At 32.3% G+C, this 17,503-nt stretch overlaps 1 protein-coding gene across 1 annotated transcript; it reads right to left on the bottom strand.

The window, feature by feature from the left end:
- Positions 1–1,544: 1,544 nt before the first annotated feature.
- On the bottom strand, positions 1,545–8,484 carry LOC132734507 (uncharacterized). The gene is made up of 12 exons (XM_060721265.1): positions 8,327–8,484; positions 7,903–8,224; positions 7,188–7,449; positions 6,851–6,992; positions 6,037–6,377; positions 5,126–5,249; positions 4,507–4,586; positions 3,708–3,873; positions 3,188–3,354; positions 2,426–2,634; positions 2,136–2,274; positions 1,545–1,902 (listed from the first exon to the last, which is right to left on the bottom strand). Exons 1-12 carry the CDS (start codon positions 8,394–8,396, stop codon positions 1,795–1,797), a joined length of 2,130 nt encoding a protein of 709 aa, XP_060577248.1. The 5' UTR covers positions 8,397–8,484; the 3' UTR covers positions 1,545–1,794.
- Between the last annotated feature and the right edge of the window lie 9,019 nt (positions 8,485–17,503).

Below are 17,503 nucleotides of genomic sequence, written 5' to 3'. Positions count from 1 at the left end.
TTTTCTTTTTAAAGTTTTTAAAATTTTAAAACGTTTTTAGCAAATTCATGGCATTTTTTTTAAAGGTATGAAAAACAAATCATGTCAAATTGCAAAAATAAGAAAAAAATGAATAAAGAAAATTAAATATAAGTATTATTAACATAAAAAATTTGAATTTTAAATATCATCAACAAATCCCTTTTTTAAGCTTAATTTTAAAAAGTTTATTAATTCAAAACTGTTATTCTTTAATGATAAAAAAATAAAAAATGTTTCCTGATTTGAAATAAAAATTTAAAATCTTGATTTTAAACATCAATTATGATAATTTTTAAATTTATCACCATATTTTTTTGGGAATTAAAAAGGTTGAAGTAAAAAAATTTTTTTTTTTATTAAAAAGTTAATTTTTAAGCATTTTTAAAATTTTCAAAAAATTAAAATTTAATTCGACAGACTTTAAAATTATGAAAGACCAAACCCCGGCCCAATTATCAAATTTATTGAATAAAATTGATAGGAATTTAATTGATTTAAGTAGTTTTTTTAATTTAATTGAAAATTTTAAATTTTCCTAACATTTAATTTTAAAAAAAATCAGGTAAAAAGTCTTAATTAAGAGTTATATATATTTGCAGTATAGACTTTAAAATATGTATTAGACAATTTGTTCCTTGATGAAACCTACAATGCAAATTTTTTCTTGATAAAAACTATCCAATTATGGAGATTCAAGTTGATTCCACTTATATTTTTCAATGAAAAAAAAAAGAATAAATATGAGAAATTAGTAAGGGTAATAACTTCAATTTTTTATATAAAAAAGTTATGGTTCTTAAGCCTCCACTTTTTTCAATGATATGCACCAATCTGAAAATTATTTAGTTCATACTTATTACTTTTTAAGTTATGACCCAGACAAAACCCCTCGGTCTCTTGTACTTTTTGCATTATGCCTAGATATAAATTGAATGTGAGAAATCACAAAAACAACATCTCCAGATATGCAAAAGTGAGTTATGAGTCTTAATGTTGCACTTATTTTTAATAAGATCTATACCTGTGAAGTTTCAAGTTGATACCTCAAACATTTATAGTTGTGCTCTCATAGATAATATCATAGGGCAATAATTCCAAAGTTATACAATAAAGAGTAATGGTTCTTAGTAAGTGCACTTTTTAGCAATGAAATAAATTCATTGATGTAGTTTCAAGTTGATTGATACGCTATAACGTTTTGCGTTATGTCCAAAGCAAAAATGAAGTGTAAATAATTTTAATTAATGTGTTATCACTCGAAATTGTGCATGGGAGTTATGGGTCTTAGTTGAGGTACCGTTATGCTATTTTCAACAATAAGATGTAACATTTAAAGAGTGACTGACGGTAGGACGACGCCATATCTATATCCATCAGCCTTTTACAGGTGATAATGATCGTGCCAAGAGCAATGTCCAAAGGCAAAATTTGTAACCATTTTCGAAATGGTTATATGTCATTCTTTAAAACATATGTAGCTAATGAAATAAATGCAACACAAAACTTTAAAATAACATGTAGACCATTTTAGAATACAAATGTATTATGTAGCCATAAGTACGTAGTGAATGTAAATATCACATTGACGATACATTCTCATCTGGCTAGAGAAAGTTTTATAGCGATTGCTCTTTGTGTGTGACCATACGTGATATAACGGTACGTATTTAGTCTATGTGACACTTCATCAATGGATAGTGTCCACCAATAACGGGTTTATACGTATAATGAGTTTCCCTGCTCTCAGTAATGAAAACAAAACAACATCAGTCTTCATATATAATCCTTCAATGATCTCACGGCATTCCGGAATCTCATTAAATCCTCCACACTGCCGAGACCTATAACTGATTCAACCCATCTGTAGAAATAATCTGGTGCCTGTAAAATATATGTTTTAAACTGTTTGCTCAATATACCTTAGACTCTTAATAAAATGCAAATGTTTTTTTATCTTGGCTAGAAAACGTAACAAATATTCAGTATGCGGTATTAACTCTACCCTCAATAGAATTATTCGGGGATGGCATGTGTCCTCCATTTAGTCTGCTAGATACAATCAGAAAATTCTAACAACTAGTCTATGAAAGAAACCATAACTTTAGGAATTAGGCTTTTGAGAAGTAAGATTTACACTTTATATTATGAAAACTGATGAACAATAAGTAATAATAAAATACCTTTCTCCAAACATTGTACACATACAATATCTGTTTTACTGAAAACTTGCTTACAATCCGCCAGGCCCGACCCCTGCAATTGTAAAATATGATAGAAGTAAGGGCGTGTAATCCAATATAAAAAAGAGCACTATACTCGACAACACCAATTGTTGAATATAGACAGCACGCAAATATTAGTAACACAAAAAACAACAACAATAACTATTCTATATAAGACTTACTCGAGTTTAAATTGTGTTGCCCAAAGTATTACGTCATCTGTATTCCAATTTACTACTTTTCTATCATACACTGGACAAGATGATTGCATACTAGTGCTGGCACGTGATATTCCTCGTGAAATAGCTCTTGAAGGACCTCTCGACATATATGCGCGTGACATAGACCGGCTGATAGGGGACCCTACTGCTGATGTTGTGTTAGATCCTCGCTATATGTGATAAAAAAAACAACAAAAGATTCAACTGGTAGTCTACTTAATACTGTTATTAGGAGTAAGACGAACAATCAAATAAAAGAATAAAGATGGTTGCAGTACAATTGATCTGTCCAACTTAATTTTTACATTTCTTCATTCAATAATTTCTACCCTATCTACCATAGGTAAATGACGTCATTAGCTAGCTATATAGTTGAGATACAAGTCTGAACACATCTATTTTAGCGAATGCCTGGAGATAAACAATGATAGCACACTTGCTTATTGGGGGATGCTGCCTCAGCACCCCTTTCTTTTTACATGTTTATATTCAAAACTACATCAAAAATCAGAATAACATTTAGAAACAAAACAAAAGCATAGTAACAAAACCGCACGCACACTCATTTAGTTTGGGAGTCTGCCAAACTAGATTCTGTACCACAAGTCATTTTGGAAATGCAATGGTCATAGAAACTACCACGTGCAAAATGAAAGAATTGAAGAATTCAGACAATGATCCTAAATTACGCACTATTGCTCGGTCCGGATGAATTGTACTTACAATATAGTCCCGCAAATTGTTCATCTGTTTCTCGAACGACCTATCACGTGTTAGAGTGAGGTAAAATCTGGACCCTAAAACTGACGTAATCCAGCCGACTGGTTCATATCCGGTTTGTAACTTTAACGGTATAATACGCTTCTTTAACGTAAATGCGTATTCAGCCTCTGAAACGAAGAAAAATGTAAGTCAAATATATTTCATATCCGTTATTGTGGTAATGGACCTCGAACTATATAAACTTTCGTTCGGTCCAACAGCCCTTAAGTTACTATTCGCTGTTTAAGGCCAAAGATCAATAATAATTTACCGGTATGGTAAAACAAACAGTCATATAATTAATTTTATATTGTATCAAAAATAAAGTAAGCTATCAAGTCCCACTTAGCAACATGTCTTGTTTTATTTTTAGGAGTATATACAGAAAACAATTTTGTTATGACCTCTGACAAAGAATTACGAAATCAGTATGATTTAATTCACATAACAAATTAAAAGTCGAAAAATGCATTTTCATTACCCATTCTGCAACTCTGGTCACTTGCGTAATTTTCTGAGAAGCAGACGACAACGTGACTTGCCTGTTCTATAGCACGTAGCACAGCATCCAAGCTGTCTGAATACTTGTTTAGTTCTGCTATATCAATCCATACAGGAAATCCATACGAACTAAGAGAATGGTATACCTACAAAATGATTAAATTTTTATCTTATTGATATATGTAAATGTAGAAATTCTTGAAGATAAAAGTATATAGATTCTAGAACTTTAACTCTGGTAAATTTATTGTTGTGCTATGTTATAAATGATGTGATGTTTTGTACCGGAAATTTAGATATATATTAAAAGCAGTATAGAGGCTAGTATGTGACCTGCAGGAAAACAGAAACAGACAGAATGGGCTTACCATATGTGAGTAAGCCATGGATAAAATTATCTGCAACATCCACAGCAATTTGAGAGGTTTGATAGAGGGTAAAGAAAGGAACAACAACAAAACACCGGCACTTTTAGACTGGTTAGATGTAAATACTTTATATAAAAACACAGATGGTAAAATCATGATTAAACAGTACATGATAAATCATGTTCATATCAAACGTGTTTTTGTCACTTAAATTTCACATTCACATTTTATTTAGCCACTTAATGTACTATACAATGATATTTTATTTCTACATAACATCACGGTAGGTAATAGTAGATATAACAATGTAATTACAGCAGCGACAGAAGCAGACACAACAACAATAACAACAACAACAACAGAAAAGGTAGAAGAAGCGATAGCAGCAGTCACAACAACAACGACGATTACCTTAAGAGCAGTTTTCTGGTCACTCATGTTATAACATATCAATATATGTTGTCCAGACACATCTTTCCTTGAAGCTAGCCCTGAAATCATATAGCTCCAAAATGATATATAGCGACTTTCCAACTCTAAAAGTGTAAGTAAGACTTCATAAAATATGCATTTCAGGTAGGATATGAACATTATTATATCAAATATAGCTATCTTGCTTTATTGTAGTCAACAATTGCAAGTTTAAAGGACAAATGGTCACACAATTAACTGGAGTGTGATATTGACGTAAACTAAACATTATTATAAAGGATTTCTATAACAACAAGAAGTCTTAGATCAAGATATTTTTGGTAGATCATAGATGTACATGTATTCTAATTTACAAAGCAAAGCTTTAAAATTTATAAATGTTAAAGGTAAGAATAACTTGGATTGTACACCTCTGTAGCTAGGTTGTCATTATTTCTTTATTTATTTATAGAAGACGCCATCGGTTTGTTTAACTCATTCAGTGAACAACTTTTTTACTTTAATGTATCGCCAAATTTCGTATATCTAAGTTAATGAACTCAAGTTATTTATTGATGTATAACTTGAAATAACAAGTTAAAGTTTTAAAATTAGTTACCTGTACGTCGTATTCGCTTTCCTTGGTCCACTAATACAAACAATGTCCTTTTAGCTGAAAATCTTTTAGCTGTATTATTCGAGTGTGACAGATCTTCAATACATTCTATAATATCTTCATTCTCCTGTAAAATACAAGTAAAGTCATCAATAATGGATATGATACAAGCGGCATAATGTGGTTAAAATAATTAGCGTTAGCTAAACTGACGATTAAATTCATAAATTTCATTAAAATTATGTCATCTTCGTAAAAAGGGGGGAAAATGAAAACAGCAAAATAAATAATGCTGGAGACTTGGTTTGATTGGGCCTATTCATGGACGGTAATGGGATTTACAAGCTACCGTCAGCTCCCCCTAATAGCGGCTTTAGCAGAACAAAATGTGTAAACTTGACAATGTTAAAATTACGAAATTATGAACATCCGCAAATGTGTTCATATAGCGTTGATTAATGTGACACGATCTTGTCTTTCTACGAAAAGCGACGTATGGTCCTCAAGATCCTAAACGAGAAAAACAATATAACTATATAGAACTATATAAAATGGAATCTTATAGACAATCAGAGGTTATGAAGCCCGCGAATATTGCAGACAGATTTCGAAAGACAGTCATAAAAAGTAGGCATATTCCAAGGCTGACAAATCAATGTGTTTAAGTAAATTACTGGGACCAGTAAGAAAAAATCAAATAAAAGAAACTAAAATGTACCACAAACACAACAATAATGTTGTGCTGAATGGCATATTAACGGGGCGATATTTTACGACATCCACACGGTGTGTGGAAAAGAACCAGATAGTAGATCTACGTATATAGTCAAGTCCCTACATTTTGAATACCGGGTATTTACAATTATACAATATGATATGAAAATGCACGTATTGTGAATGAGAGTCACCACTACCTGTATTTCTTTCCGATTTTGTTCACAAAATGCAAGTTCCCAGACCACATTAACCGCTGCTAGTACGTCGGATTGATCCGGGCTAGCTAGAAGACAGTTGATCAATGGTAACGGATGTTTATTCATGAAATACAACTTGTCCGGAAAACAAAACTGTAAAGCTTTTAACCCGTTCAGAAGTTCAGAAATGCTAAATCCATATACACGTCTGTCCTTGGCTAACAGTGCCTCATTAATTGCCTCGCATAGAATATCGAAAAAGTCAAGATGAATTTCCGACCAAAACATTTGGTTTTCTGTTAGCACATAACACAGAATTAAAACTGATCGCAGTCTGAACTCTGAAATAAAGCAATCGATACATGTATGTAGAATTATTTATTTTCAACAACTTTCTTTTAAATATCTGTTACAATATTTATGTGTCTACCAAAATGATAAATTTTATCTTTTTATTTTTTTATCATTCTGACAAATGTCATGTAGTTACTTTAAAAACGTTAGCTGTCAAAGCAATAGCAAAACCGTACCGAATTTTTACCAACTATCACAGGGATGACAACATTTTGCTTAATGGCGGAATATTATTTTTGCACCTTAATCAAATGAAAAAAGAAAAAGAAGAAAAACATTCATGAATGTTTAAGAGCATGTTAAGGTATCTGGTTATACAAATAAAATGTTCACTCGATGTGAAAAAAATAACATAATATGAAAAAAAACTTTGGCCTCTGACAGTTTAACATTTATTAATTACTTCCCCCATCATTTTTCGTTCATAACGAATTGAATTAAGAGAATGGGTGAGACTTACGTGCATTTTTGCAACTAAGGAACAGTAATACAGTAACAATTATCCCCGATTGTCGAAACTTTTCCTTCTTTGTGAACGGATGTCTGACACATTCGTACAGGATATTGATGGCAGAGCTTAATACAAGCGAATTTTCATCGGCCTAGAAATAAATCATTTACATATCTATTGTGATGATTTCATCTTTCGTGACTGTAACATGCAGTTTTAATGATAGATATAAATCATTTTACTATGTCTTCATTTTGTATACGTGATGCTCGTTAAAAAGGATAATCGGACAAATTTTATTTTAACGTGCATTATTTAATGAGAATTTTAAATACGGTAAACTTACTAGATCGATTTTATCTAAGTGAAGCAGATCTTGTTTTGTAACGCAGTGAAGATCTTCTAGAAGTGCTCGATATATTTCGGTCTCTGACAAACTTCTAACAACATTGTCACTGAGAGATGTCAATGTGTTAAATATCTTCCGAATTGTAAGCAACAGTTTTATCCCGTCATCCTCTGTGTCCCTTGTCCGTGCGTCTGTCAGACCTTGAATCTTTATTGCGTTCCTGACAAAATCATAGACTTCTGCTAATGTGTCAACCATACTGAAATATAACCGCATTGTCCATGAAATTGCGATTCGATTTTACATTACATGGAAGAACGCTGATTATGGAATATGTTTGCTTTAAAACATGTAACAGGAAATTAAAGACTCGGAACAATTTCCTGTGCGTTATTTACAACACAATAATTGCATTCAGATATTGGTTATCAAGGAGAATTTTATATGTAAGAATATTGTCATGTTTGAGTATAATTGTACATGTTTATACACATGTGATCATATTTTTCTGCGTCATTTTGATAAGTTAACGCTTTTTTTCCCATTTGAGTACATCATTTATTCACAATATACTTTAACTAAATTGATTTGCCTTGTTGTAAGTTTGAATTATTTTGAATGCAAAGTGCAGCAGGCAACAAAACAATTCTTGACGGGCTAAACATGTTCATAATACTTGATTTGTATAGTTGGTACAGTCAACGACACTTACCCGATTCTAGAAAGTTTATTTCCTAGTATAATTCTTTCATCTGTCTGTTTGTGCTGAATAAACATATTTATGATTTTGTCATACAATTTCCTATTGATATGTCCAAAATATATTGGCTGTCGGTTCTCCGTATTTTCCAGATACCTTTTACAGTGCTCTAGACCCTGTAACACAGATTTCAGCTTTTCGTTTCTTCGGATACCGAGATTTTCGAGGGAAAATTCGTCATTCCGTGCTTTTTGACGGTAACTATGGAAACGATGATCCGGGTGATGGTGCAGCGTCGTAGGGGTGGATGGAAGTACAATGCTTGACATGTCGTCTACAAAAAATAAAATAGCTAAAATTACTTTAACGCCTTTTTCAACAATATTAATAGATATAAATATGTTTTTAATGACCAGATCTCGAATACTTGACTTACCGAAATATTTCTCTGAACGATTTAAATGACCGCTAAGTGGATTTTTTGCATACTTACGTTTTGTCTGCATTGTATTCCATTAGAATGAATCTGGGTGCCGTTTTATCAACAAAGACGGTCGTAACTGCGTACGACCGTTGATAAAACGGCACCCTGATGAATGAATGTGACTGTTGTCAAAAGGTATGTTGAATATGACGTCACGTCCGGATAAACAACTTAAAAACGCAAACATAACAATTTTCATATTTAATAGAGGATAAAATGGAAGGGATTAAATGTAAAAGACAATATTGACGAACACATTTTCTAAACATTGGACTGATCAACCTTGTGATCACACACATTATCATCCACTGTGTGGTTAATATAGGCTTGCCAAACTATTTTTTGCATGCGTTTTAATTTTCATAATTCCGTAAATTTGTGAATTTACATCAAAGTTAATTGTTGCATGAACAGGCTCACTGCAACATTTTCAATTTTGTTGTGTTGGACCTTCTTTAGAGTTTCTGTTTATTATGTTTTGTTTTAAATGGTATATTTTCGATTAAAATATTATTTCCCTAAAAGAGTTAATAGTTACTCCGCAATAATGACTACAAAATAGAGACAAACGATATCCATATAGAACGCCCAAAATGACAAAATTGAAAACGTTATAGACTCTGTTAGATAACTGAGCCTGTTCATGAGCAGAACTGGAAAGTGAAAGTTAACTTCCACGACCTCTAGGACTAGCTTAAGCAGAAATCACCATTTAAACACGAAAATGGTGAAATTTAATTAAGCAGGCACCATATCCTATTGGTGATTATACAGTATTCATGTAGGAATACTGTAACCATCCAGTTAAAAACGGTCAAATAGAAGAAACTAAAAATACCACAAACATAGACAAACAACTTCTGTGTGGTGCTGAACGATCTTCAAGGATCGGAAGTATAACATCTTTGATTATCTGTACGGGGCGACTTTTTACAGCCTCCACACGACACAAATAACGCTGATGTAGAAGCAATAAAACAGAGAACACGGAATCCCTGTAGAACGCCCAAAATGACCAAATTGAAAATGTTAAAGTGCATTGTAAGTGTACTGTAAAGTGCACGTAACCGTCCACGCCACCCCCTAGCACCGGCTTAAGCAGAATTCACCATTTAAAAACGAAAATGTTGAAATTTATTAGAAACATCTGCAGAAAAATAAAATAAATTGTTGCGTTCAATGTTCTAAATGGCATATTTCTAGATGCGGTATCATTATTATTCTAAAATTGTTTAAAGTTACTCGGCAATAATTACTACAAACTGTGGTTGTACTGCGTTCGCGTAGCCATTGAAAGTCTAACGTCATTTTCCCTCCCCGAGCCTAAATGAAAAAAAGTCGGAAACTGCTATTATTGTTCTTATAAGGCATAAAATCAAAAGAAAATATGATTGTCAATCGTGCGTGCATGTGTGTGTGTGTGTCTGTTGTTTTATAAATGTAATATCAAATGAAGGCACCTTTTTAAAAATGATTTACATATCTTTTATCATATGATTTAATGTCTTACCTTCACAAAATAAAAACTAAATAAAGTTGTTATTGTTTTATTCAAGAATACGTTTTATATCTCGGTGTTGCGCATTCGTAGATATTTGTAGAATTTATTTTTAACTTCAAAGTGAAGTATTACGTTATTGGGCGATTAAAGGATTATTCATGTCGCAATCATTAAGTTTTATGAGTTGAAAAAATAGATAAAATGAATCTTTCATATCCTTGAGAGCAATATAACTAAATTTATGACAAATCTCCCAAATAAAGATCAATGCTATGAATATTAATAGATCTTTATTTTATTTCACCGAAATTTTACCAGATTCAAAACCCATGTATAAATAAAAGCAAATGAGAGATGCAATTAATTTTTGAACAAACATATTTACGAATTAACCTGTCACGGAATAGAACTGTTCAGTTAATTGGGGGAGAATGTGTGTAAGCGGTCGGGTACATAGTTCAGCCGAGGGGGCGTTTAGCTGTATTATGAGAGTCCTGGTTTCGAGTCCTGGACAGGCTGCACATTTTTCACTCTGTGATAAATTCTATTTTACCGACGTTCTTTAAATAAAACATTAAATGACGATACCGTTTTAACCATTTCGCAACTGTCAGAGAGAGAACCTATTAAAACTACATCAGATCTGTGTATTAATAATTAATTATGTCTTTATTTCGAATCGTATGATAATTATAAAATTCTAAAAAAAAATATCCATAGAAAATAATATTTTCCTACCTTAGCTGTTGAAGAGAATAAATTCCTTTATATATACCGTCACTCGTTCGATAACTTTAGTGATTAATTATTAAATACAAAATAAATATTTTTCAAAGACAAATAAATATTGACACATGAAATAAAGTCCATGCTTCAATATTTCAGTAGGCTTCTGTCATTTATAACCAATAAATTACAGCTGTATATCTTGATTGTTCACCGGAGCAGACGTCAAATATTCAACAATACACCTATACACATGTACATACACACTAGTGCGCTCGTTAAATCAATAGATGAACTGATCAAATACTTTATTCATTATTAATAAAGCTGTAGTTCATACATTGGGGATAACAAAAACGTAGCCAAAATGTATACATGTTTTGTGTGGTTATTATTGCTTTAAAACGTCAAATAATTATTGTTCAAAATGCTATTTCGCTTCAACAGAACTGAGTATATTATATATTGTTAACTTTCTGAATTACAAATGTTTCGAAGCATGGAAACCTATGATTAGGTGAAAAAATTAATGTTTACAATTAATAGAAGTTGCAAAATTAAATTTGAAAGAAAAAATTCAAACCGTTTCTGTATGAACACAAAGCGCTAGCATTTACATCTTCTTTCTGGTTTTATGTTAAAGTGTCACGGATTTAGCCTCATTTCATAGAAAGTTTAGATGAAACAACATCTGACATTAGTATACAGTCAAACCTATATCAGTAACACCATCGAAATGCCGGGGAAATCTTACCGCTGTTGCCAACGAAAAGACAACTTCTTTGTATTCTAAATTGTAAATTAAGTTTTAATTACATTCAAAATTGCATTTTTCTTTTATTTTTTTTGTTTTATTAGACTTCGCCGACATGTTTGTTTCCATCTATTTCTGCTATTTCTCCATTTTCTGCGATTTGTCTAAAGTCTAAAATCGTTGACGACTGTTTAAAATTCTTTCATTTATCATTGCATAGATCTATTTTGTGTCAGATTTTTCAATTTAAAACGTTAAGTTGAACCAATTTTTAACATGACATTATTATGTCACCTACTGATGTAGTCGGTCGACTACAAAGAATAATGTTAAAGCTGTAATTACAAAGTATAGACATTGATGAAATCGTTATCATAGACATGTATACAAAATAGATTTATTTAAATTGACACCGCTTTGGTATGACCTGCGTAAATGATTTCGTTCCGTAAACAAACTGGTACCAAATATAAAAAGAAGTAGGAAAAAAACAAAAACGATTATCTTCACTCAGAAATTATTTCAGAATTTCTCTTAAATGAAGAGATGTATATCATCATTCATCTACTACTTAGACTACTACATTTAGACTACTGTTCAGACGTCACATTATTGTATATCAATTACTTTGAAATGTTGATCCATTCCAGTCACTGGACCAGATTTATTTCCGACAGTCTACGGTTACACCGCTTGCTTCATCTGCACGTGGATCTATTCAATTTATACATATGTTATTTCAAAAGAAAATTAGAAATTATACATATTTTAAAAATTGAACGCTTTTAAACAAAACTCTCAAATAAGAAAGCAAAATTTAAAGTTCATTACTAGTATTAAAAATGTTGTTATTTTTTTCTCGTTAATCTTAAATGACCTGTCGAGTGCATGTATATCGATTGCGCGCGTAACTATGTTCGGCATTTCGTAAGAATAATTTTATGTTTCAGAGCTTTTGTTAGTTTAAACATATTTTATTGCATTTAATGCATGTTTACAAATATATCATACAAATAATGAGTATATATCAAAATGCAAATGGGTTGGGCAACAAGTTCTTACAACATTAGATTAAGCCCTTCCTCAGAGCTCTTTTCAGTGTTGTTCACGTAAAACAAATTTTACATATAGATCTGTAATTAATATATTTTTTTCGCTCACATCACTTCCCTCGTGCAGAAAGTTGAATTCATACACATTACACGTGTAGAACAGATTATCTGTCACGAATGAGTGTTTTCATTTAACTCCTTTGCACTGTGAAGATAAATAAGTTACAGTGATGTTTCTGAATGATAGGCACCATATTATTGAAGTTTTGCGTTAGAAGCGTCTTTCACTGTGACACAGAGATGACAGAGCAGTGGCATCGACAAGTACTTTGTTTTATTAAGAATCACAATGATTTAATGGTGTTGGCATTTATGCAGCTTGTGCTCTCTTCCGAATTTGTTTTGATAATTTTGTAAAACCAGTTTTGTATTACTATCTTAAATCGCCGTCTAAGTTTGTTTTAAACCAAAGAAACAGGTAATCTTTGTTTTAGCGAAATACTTTAAATACAGTCATATGTAGTTTAAATTATTCAGAAATATTTTGTTTGTCCTGTCTGAAGAGAAGCTGGCACAAGTGCTGTAACATATTTCTCTTAAAGTTTCAGTAGTGCTAAATACAGAGATATTGCTTTTTAACTATTTGGATTTATCTTTTTAAACAAACACAGTATCAAACCACTTTTCAAATCATCTAGTGTATGCGATAAATTTGACGCGTAATTAAGGAGCTACTTCATCACGTTGATCAAAGTTGACCAAAGTGCATAAAACATTTTCGTAGTGAATGTCATTGGTGCTATAAGCCTTGACTTCAAGTAAAAGAATCCGTCTGTATTGAAAGTAGAAAAACTGGTGCTGTTACGAGGTCAAACGTCAACACAATGCTGACCACCATCGCATCCCAAACCACCTGAATCTAGGCTCAGACACGAGTATCTTAAAATTCAAACTTTAACAAGAATCCGTAACTTTGCTTATTAGACTGTATGTTCCAATCAAGATGTTATTCACGTTTTTAAGTGCCACCTTGCAAGGCCGTTTTGGGAAAATCTGCGGGCCTTGTGATTTTGGACAAACGATTATTTTCATTTCTCCAGTTCTTGCGTGAATGGAATCTTAACAACGTTGATATGGTTCCATGCAAGAAACATCCTTGCCAATTCCGAGTGGTATAGGTAGAGATTTATGAAAAGTGTGAAAAGATGTATGGTAAACACTAGGTAAAAGTGAGGTAAAAGCACAGAATACACTTAAAATGTTTTACGTGCATGGAGGATTGATAAATTTGTCTTTTGCCGGATAGATGTCATCATAGACTGTCGGAGGTACAATGGCTATTTTTTATAACAAGAGGGCCATGATGGCCCTTAGGTCGCTCACCTGTATCAAGGCCCCCGGATCGAGGCCAGTTTAAACCCCAGGGCTTTTATTTGAACAAACTTGAAAGACACTCATTAGAAGATGTTTCACAATGTTTAGTTTGTTAAGTTTTTACTACACACATAATGAAAAACAATGATCTCCCCCCCCCCCCCCCCCCCCACCTCCAGCAGGGCCAATTTTCACCCGAGGGCTTTTATTTGAACAAACTTTGTAGACACCCATAAGAAGATGTTTCATGCTAAACATCTAAGCTCTAGCTCACTGGGTTTTTTAAAAGAAGTTATTTTAAGTTTTTACTATACACATATAGTTAAAAACAATGATACCCCTGGGGCGGGGTCAGTTTTGACCCCAGGGCTTTTATTTGAACAAACTTTGTAGACACTTACTAGAAGATATTTCATGCCAAATATCTAAGCTCTAGCTATTTGGGTTTTTTCAAAGAAGATTTTTAAGTTTTTGCTATACACATATAAGGAAAATCAATGACCCCCAGGGGCAGGGCCAATTTTGACCCCAGGGCTTTTATTTGAACAAACTTGGTAGACACCCACTAGAACATGTTTCATGCTAAATATCTTAGCTCTAGCTCTTTGAGTTCTTTAAAAGAAGATTTTTTAAGTTTTTACTATATGCATATAGGGAAAATCAATGACCCCATGGGGCGGGGCCAATTTTGACCCCAGGGCTTTTATTTGAACAAACTTTGTAGACACTCACTAGAACATGTTTCATGCTTAATATCTAAACTCTAGCTATTTGGTTTTTTTCAAAGAAGATTTTTAAAGTTTTTGCTATACATATATAAGGAAAATCAATGACCCCCCGGGCGGAGCCAATTTTGACCCCAGGGCTTTTATTTGAACAAACTTGGTAGACACCCACTAGAACATGTTTCATGCTGAATATCTTAGCCCTAGCTCTTTGAGTTCTTTAAAAGAAGATTTTTAAGTTTTTACTATATGCATATAGGGAAAATCAATGACCCCATGGGGCAGGGTCAATTTTGACCCCAGGGCTTTTATTTGAACAAACTTGGTAGACACTCACTAGAACATGTTTCATGCTGAATATCTAGGCTCTAGCTCTTTGGGTTCTTTAAAAGAAGATTTTTTAAGTTTTTACTATATGCATATAGGGAAAATCAATGACCCCCTGGGGCGGGGCCAATTTTGACCCCAGGGATTTTATTTGAACAAACTTGGTTGATACTCACTAGAAGATGTTTCATGCCAAATATCTTAGCTCTAGCTCTTAGGGTTTTTTAAAAGAAGATATTTAAAGTTTTTTCTTTCGGTTGCCATGGCAACCAGAGTTCTGCATGGAATTAAATTCTTTGAACAATTTTTAAAGGTGACCACCACAGGAACATTCCTGTGAAGTTTGGATGAAATTGGCTTAGTGGTTTATGAGGAGATGTCATTTAAAGTAAAAGTTTACGGACGGACGACAGACGGACGACGGACGGACGCTGGACGGCTGACAGGTGAGCTAAAAATGAATCAGCAAATTGAAAGTATAGAAAATATAATAAAAAGAATTATTTTCTTTATTCCACAATCAATTGTACTACATTTATTACATTACAATACAAAAACATGACTGCAACATTCATGACATTAGGTATTAATTCATTGGCTATAATATACTGTATATATTACATCTGCTTGCAGCAAAATGTTAAGTCAGAAGATGTCCATTATTATTTTGACAAAATGATCATAGTTCTTTTAAATCAATTAACATACACAATTTCTTTAAACATGTATTGTTTACATTTTCACCACTAGTTCAATGCTGTTATATCAGATTAAGTTATGCCATATATCAACAACTTAAGAAACTTTATGTTGCGTTTAACATTCCTGTCATATAAAAGGTAACTTAATTTTGTTTAAAGTAACTCTGCTAGGTCCAAAAGCTAAAAAACAAAAAAATTGAAAATCCTACTTGGATCAACTGAAGTACTTTACACGGAAACAAAATATGTATAAAGAAACAAGTACTCGAAATTTAATCAATATTTAGTAAGATTCCAAGCTCGATTTGAGTTTAAAGATTTGAATTAAAATCGTTGTTTCATGAGCTTTTGCACAGGAAAGCTATTATTTTGGAAAAAAGTGCCAACAGATGATCTGGAATCTTATACAAGTTATTGGTTTAGAACGACATCAAAAGGTATTAAATAATGAACAAATATTTAAAGTCCCGTCATCTCAAAACTTGAGTGGTGTCCCTTTAAGACCTGACATTTACAGAAATGTCCCCATCAATATAAAACATGCTTGATAGAAACATGCATTCCTATCATTATAAATTAGTAACAATTAAACCTACATATCTCTAGATGACCTTACAATCAATTTAACAAAACTATTTTAAAATTACTGTGAAGTACATGTATTGCATGATTAATACATAATATGACAAGATAGACTACTAGCCTATTATCAGCATATTTCTACCCCATAACTGATTACCCATTAGCGAGGTGGCAGCTACTGGTTTTATCCAAGCAAAAAATGTTGACCAAGATCAACCAATAAATCTGCGCTATCTGATCATGATCTGCTTTGTTCCCTCTTCAGTCTTTACATGTTTTATATTTTCCTTAAAAGTGATGGACAGTTTGGTCAAGATTGAAAAAAGGACATGTAGACTTGAGATATTTAGTGTGGTAATGGTTGAACAGTAAGGGTAATTCCTTTCAATGTAACATGTAATCTACAAGTACATGTATATTATATGCTTAAGGCTGTTGCACACTTGACTTATGAGAAAAGTTTTTGCATTTTTAATGAAGATATACACTAACCTGGATATAAGTAGATCTAAACACTGGCAAGACAATTTTCCTAAAGTGTTTTTAAAGTCCTTAAAAACTATGGTTTCTGTCTTAATCAGAATGTAACTAGTAACTATAGTAATACCTATTCATTAACCACACCAACCTCCGCCTCCTCCCCTCCCCGAAAATTTAGACATATTCTATTATAATTCCTTCAAAAGCAGTTAAAATATGGCTGATAAGAAAACAAGACTGACACAGAAAAAAATGTTTCCATTAAAGTTTAACTGCAATTAAATTATCTTAATTTTCAGTTCATTTTTTTACTAAATATAATTGATCAGATGATGATTTAATACATATTCAATATATATTACAATGTAGATTGTAAAATTCTATTAATAGTTTAGAAAAGAAAGTTGGGACATAAAACCATTAAAAATACAATATTATATCAAAGAATATAAAATATTTTAGGACATGCACTGACAAAATTGCTTCTCTCAATATTTCTATCTTTCTATTAAAGTTGTATAAGACACTTGTCCTAACAATAAGATAAGAAGTGTCTATTGTTTAGAAAATATATTATCATATCAAAATTGCTTCAAATAGGGAGTAAACAATATAAAGGCTGGTCTTTGTGGCATATACAAGTCACTATCTGTGTATACATACAAAAAGTAAAACCGCCTAGTAAAATCATAGAACTGTTACATGCCAATTATTCATTCAACATATAGATTTCTTTAATTCTACAGTCACTGAAGAGATTGTTAGTAAAAAAAGTTCAACAATATTGCACATTGTGTATGTAATGATATAAGGGGACGTTGTATGGTTGTGTAACACCTTACTAGCATTATGATTCTCACGCTCAGCACCCAATTGAAGATATGGTGGATGTAAATCATGTTGTATG

Source organism: Ruditapes philippinarum, unplaced genomic scaffold (genome assembly GCF_026571515.1).
Source record: "Ruditapes philippinarum isolate M1 unplaced genomic scaffold, ASM2657151v2 ctg3834_1_1_1_1, whole genome shotgun sequence".
Taxonomy (NCBI): domain Eukaryota; kingdom Metazoa; phylum Mollusca; class Bivalvia; order Venerida; family Veneridae; genus Ruditapes; species Ruditapes philippinarum.
This window is presented reverse-complemented; position numbering and strand designations above follow the sequence as displayed.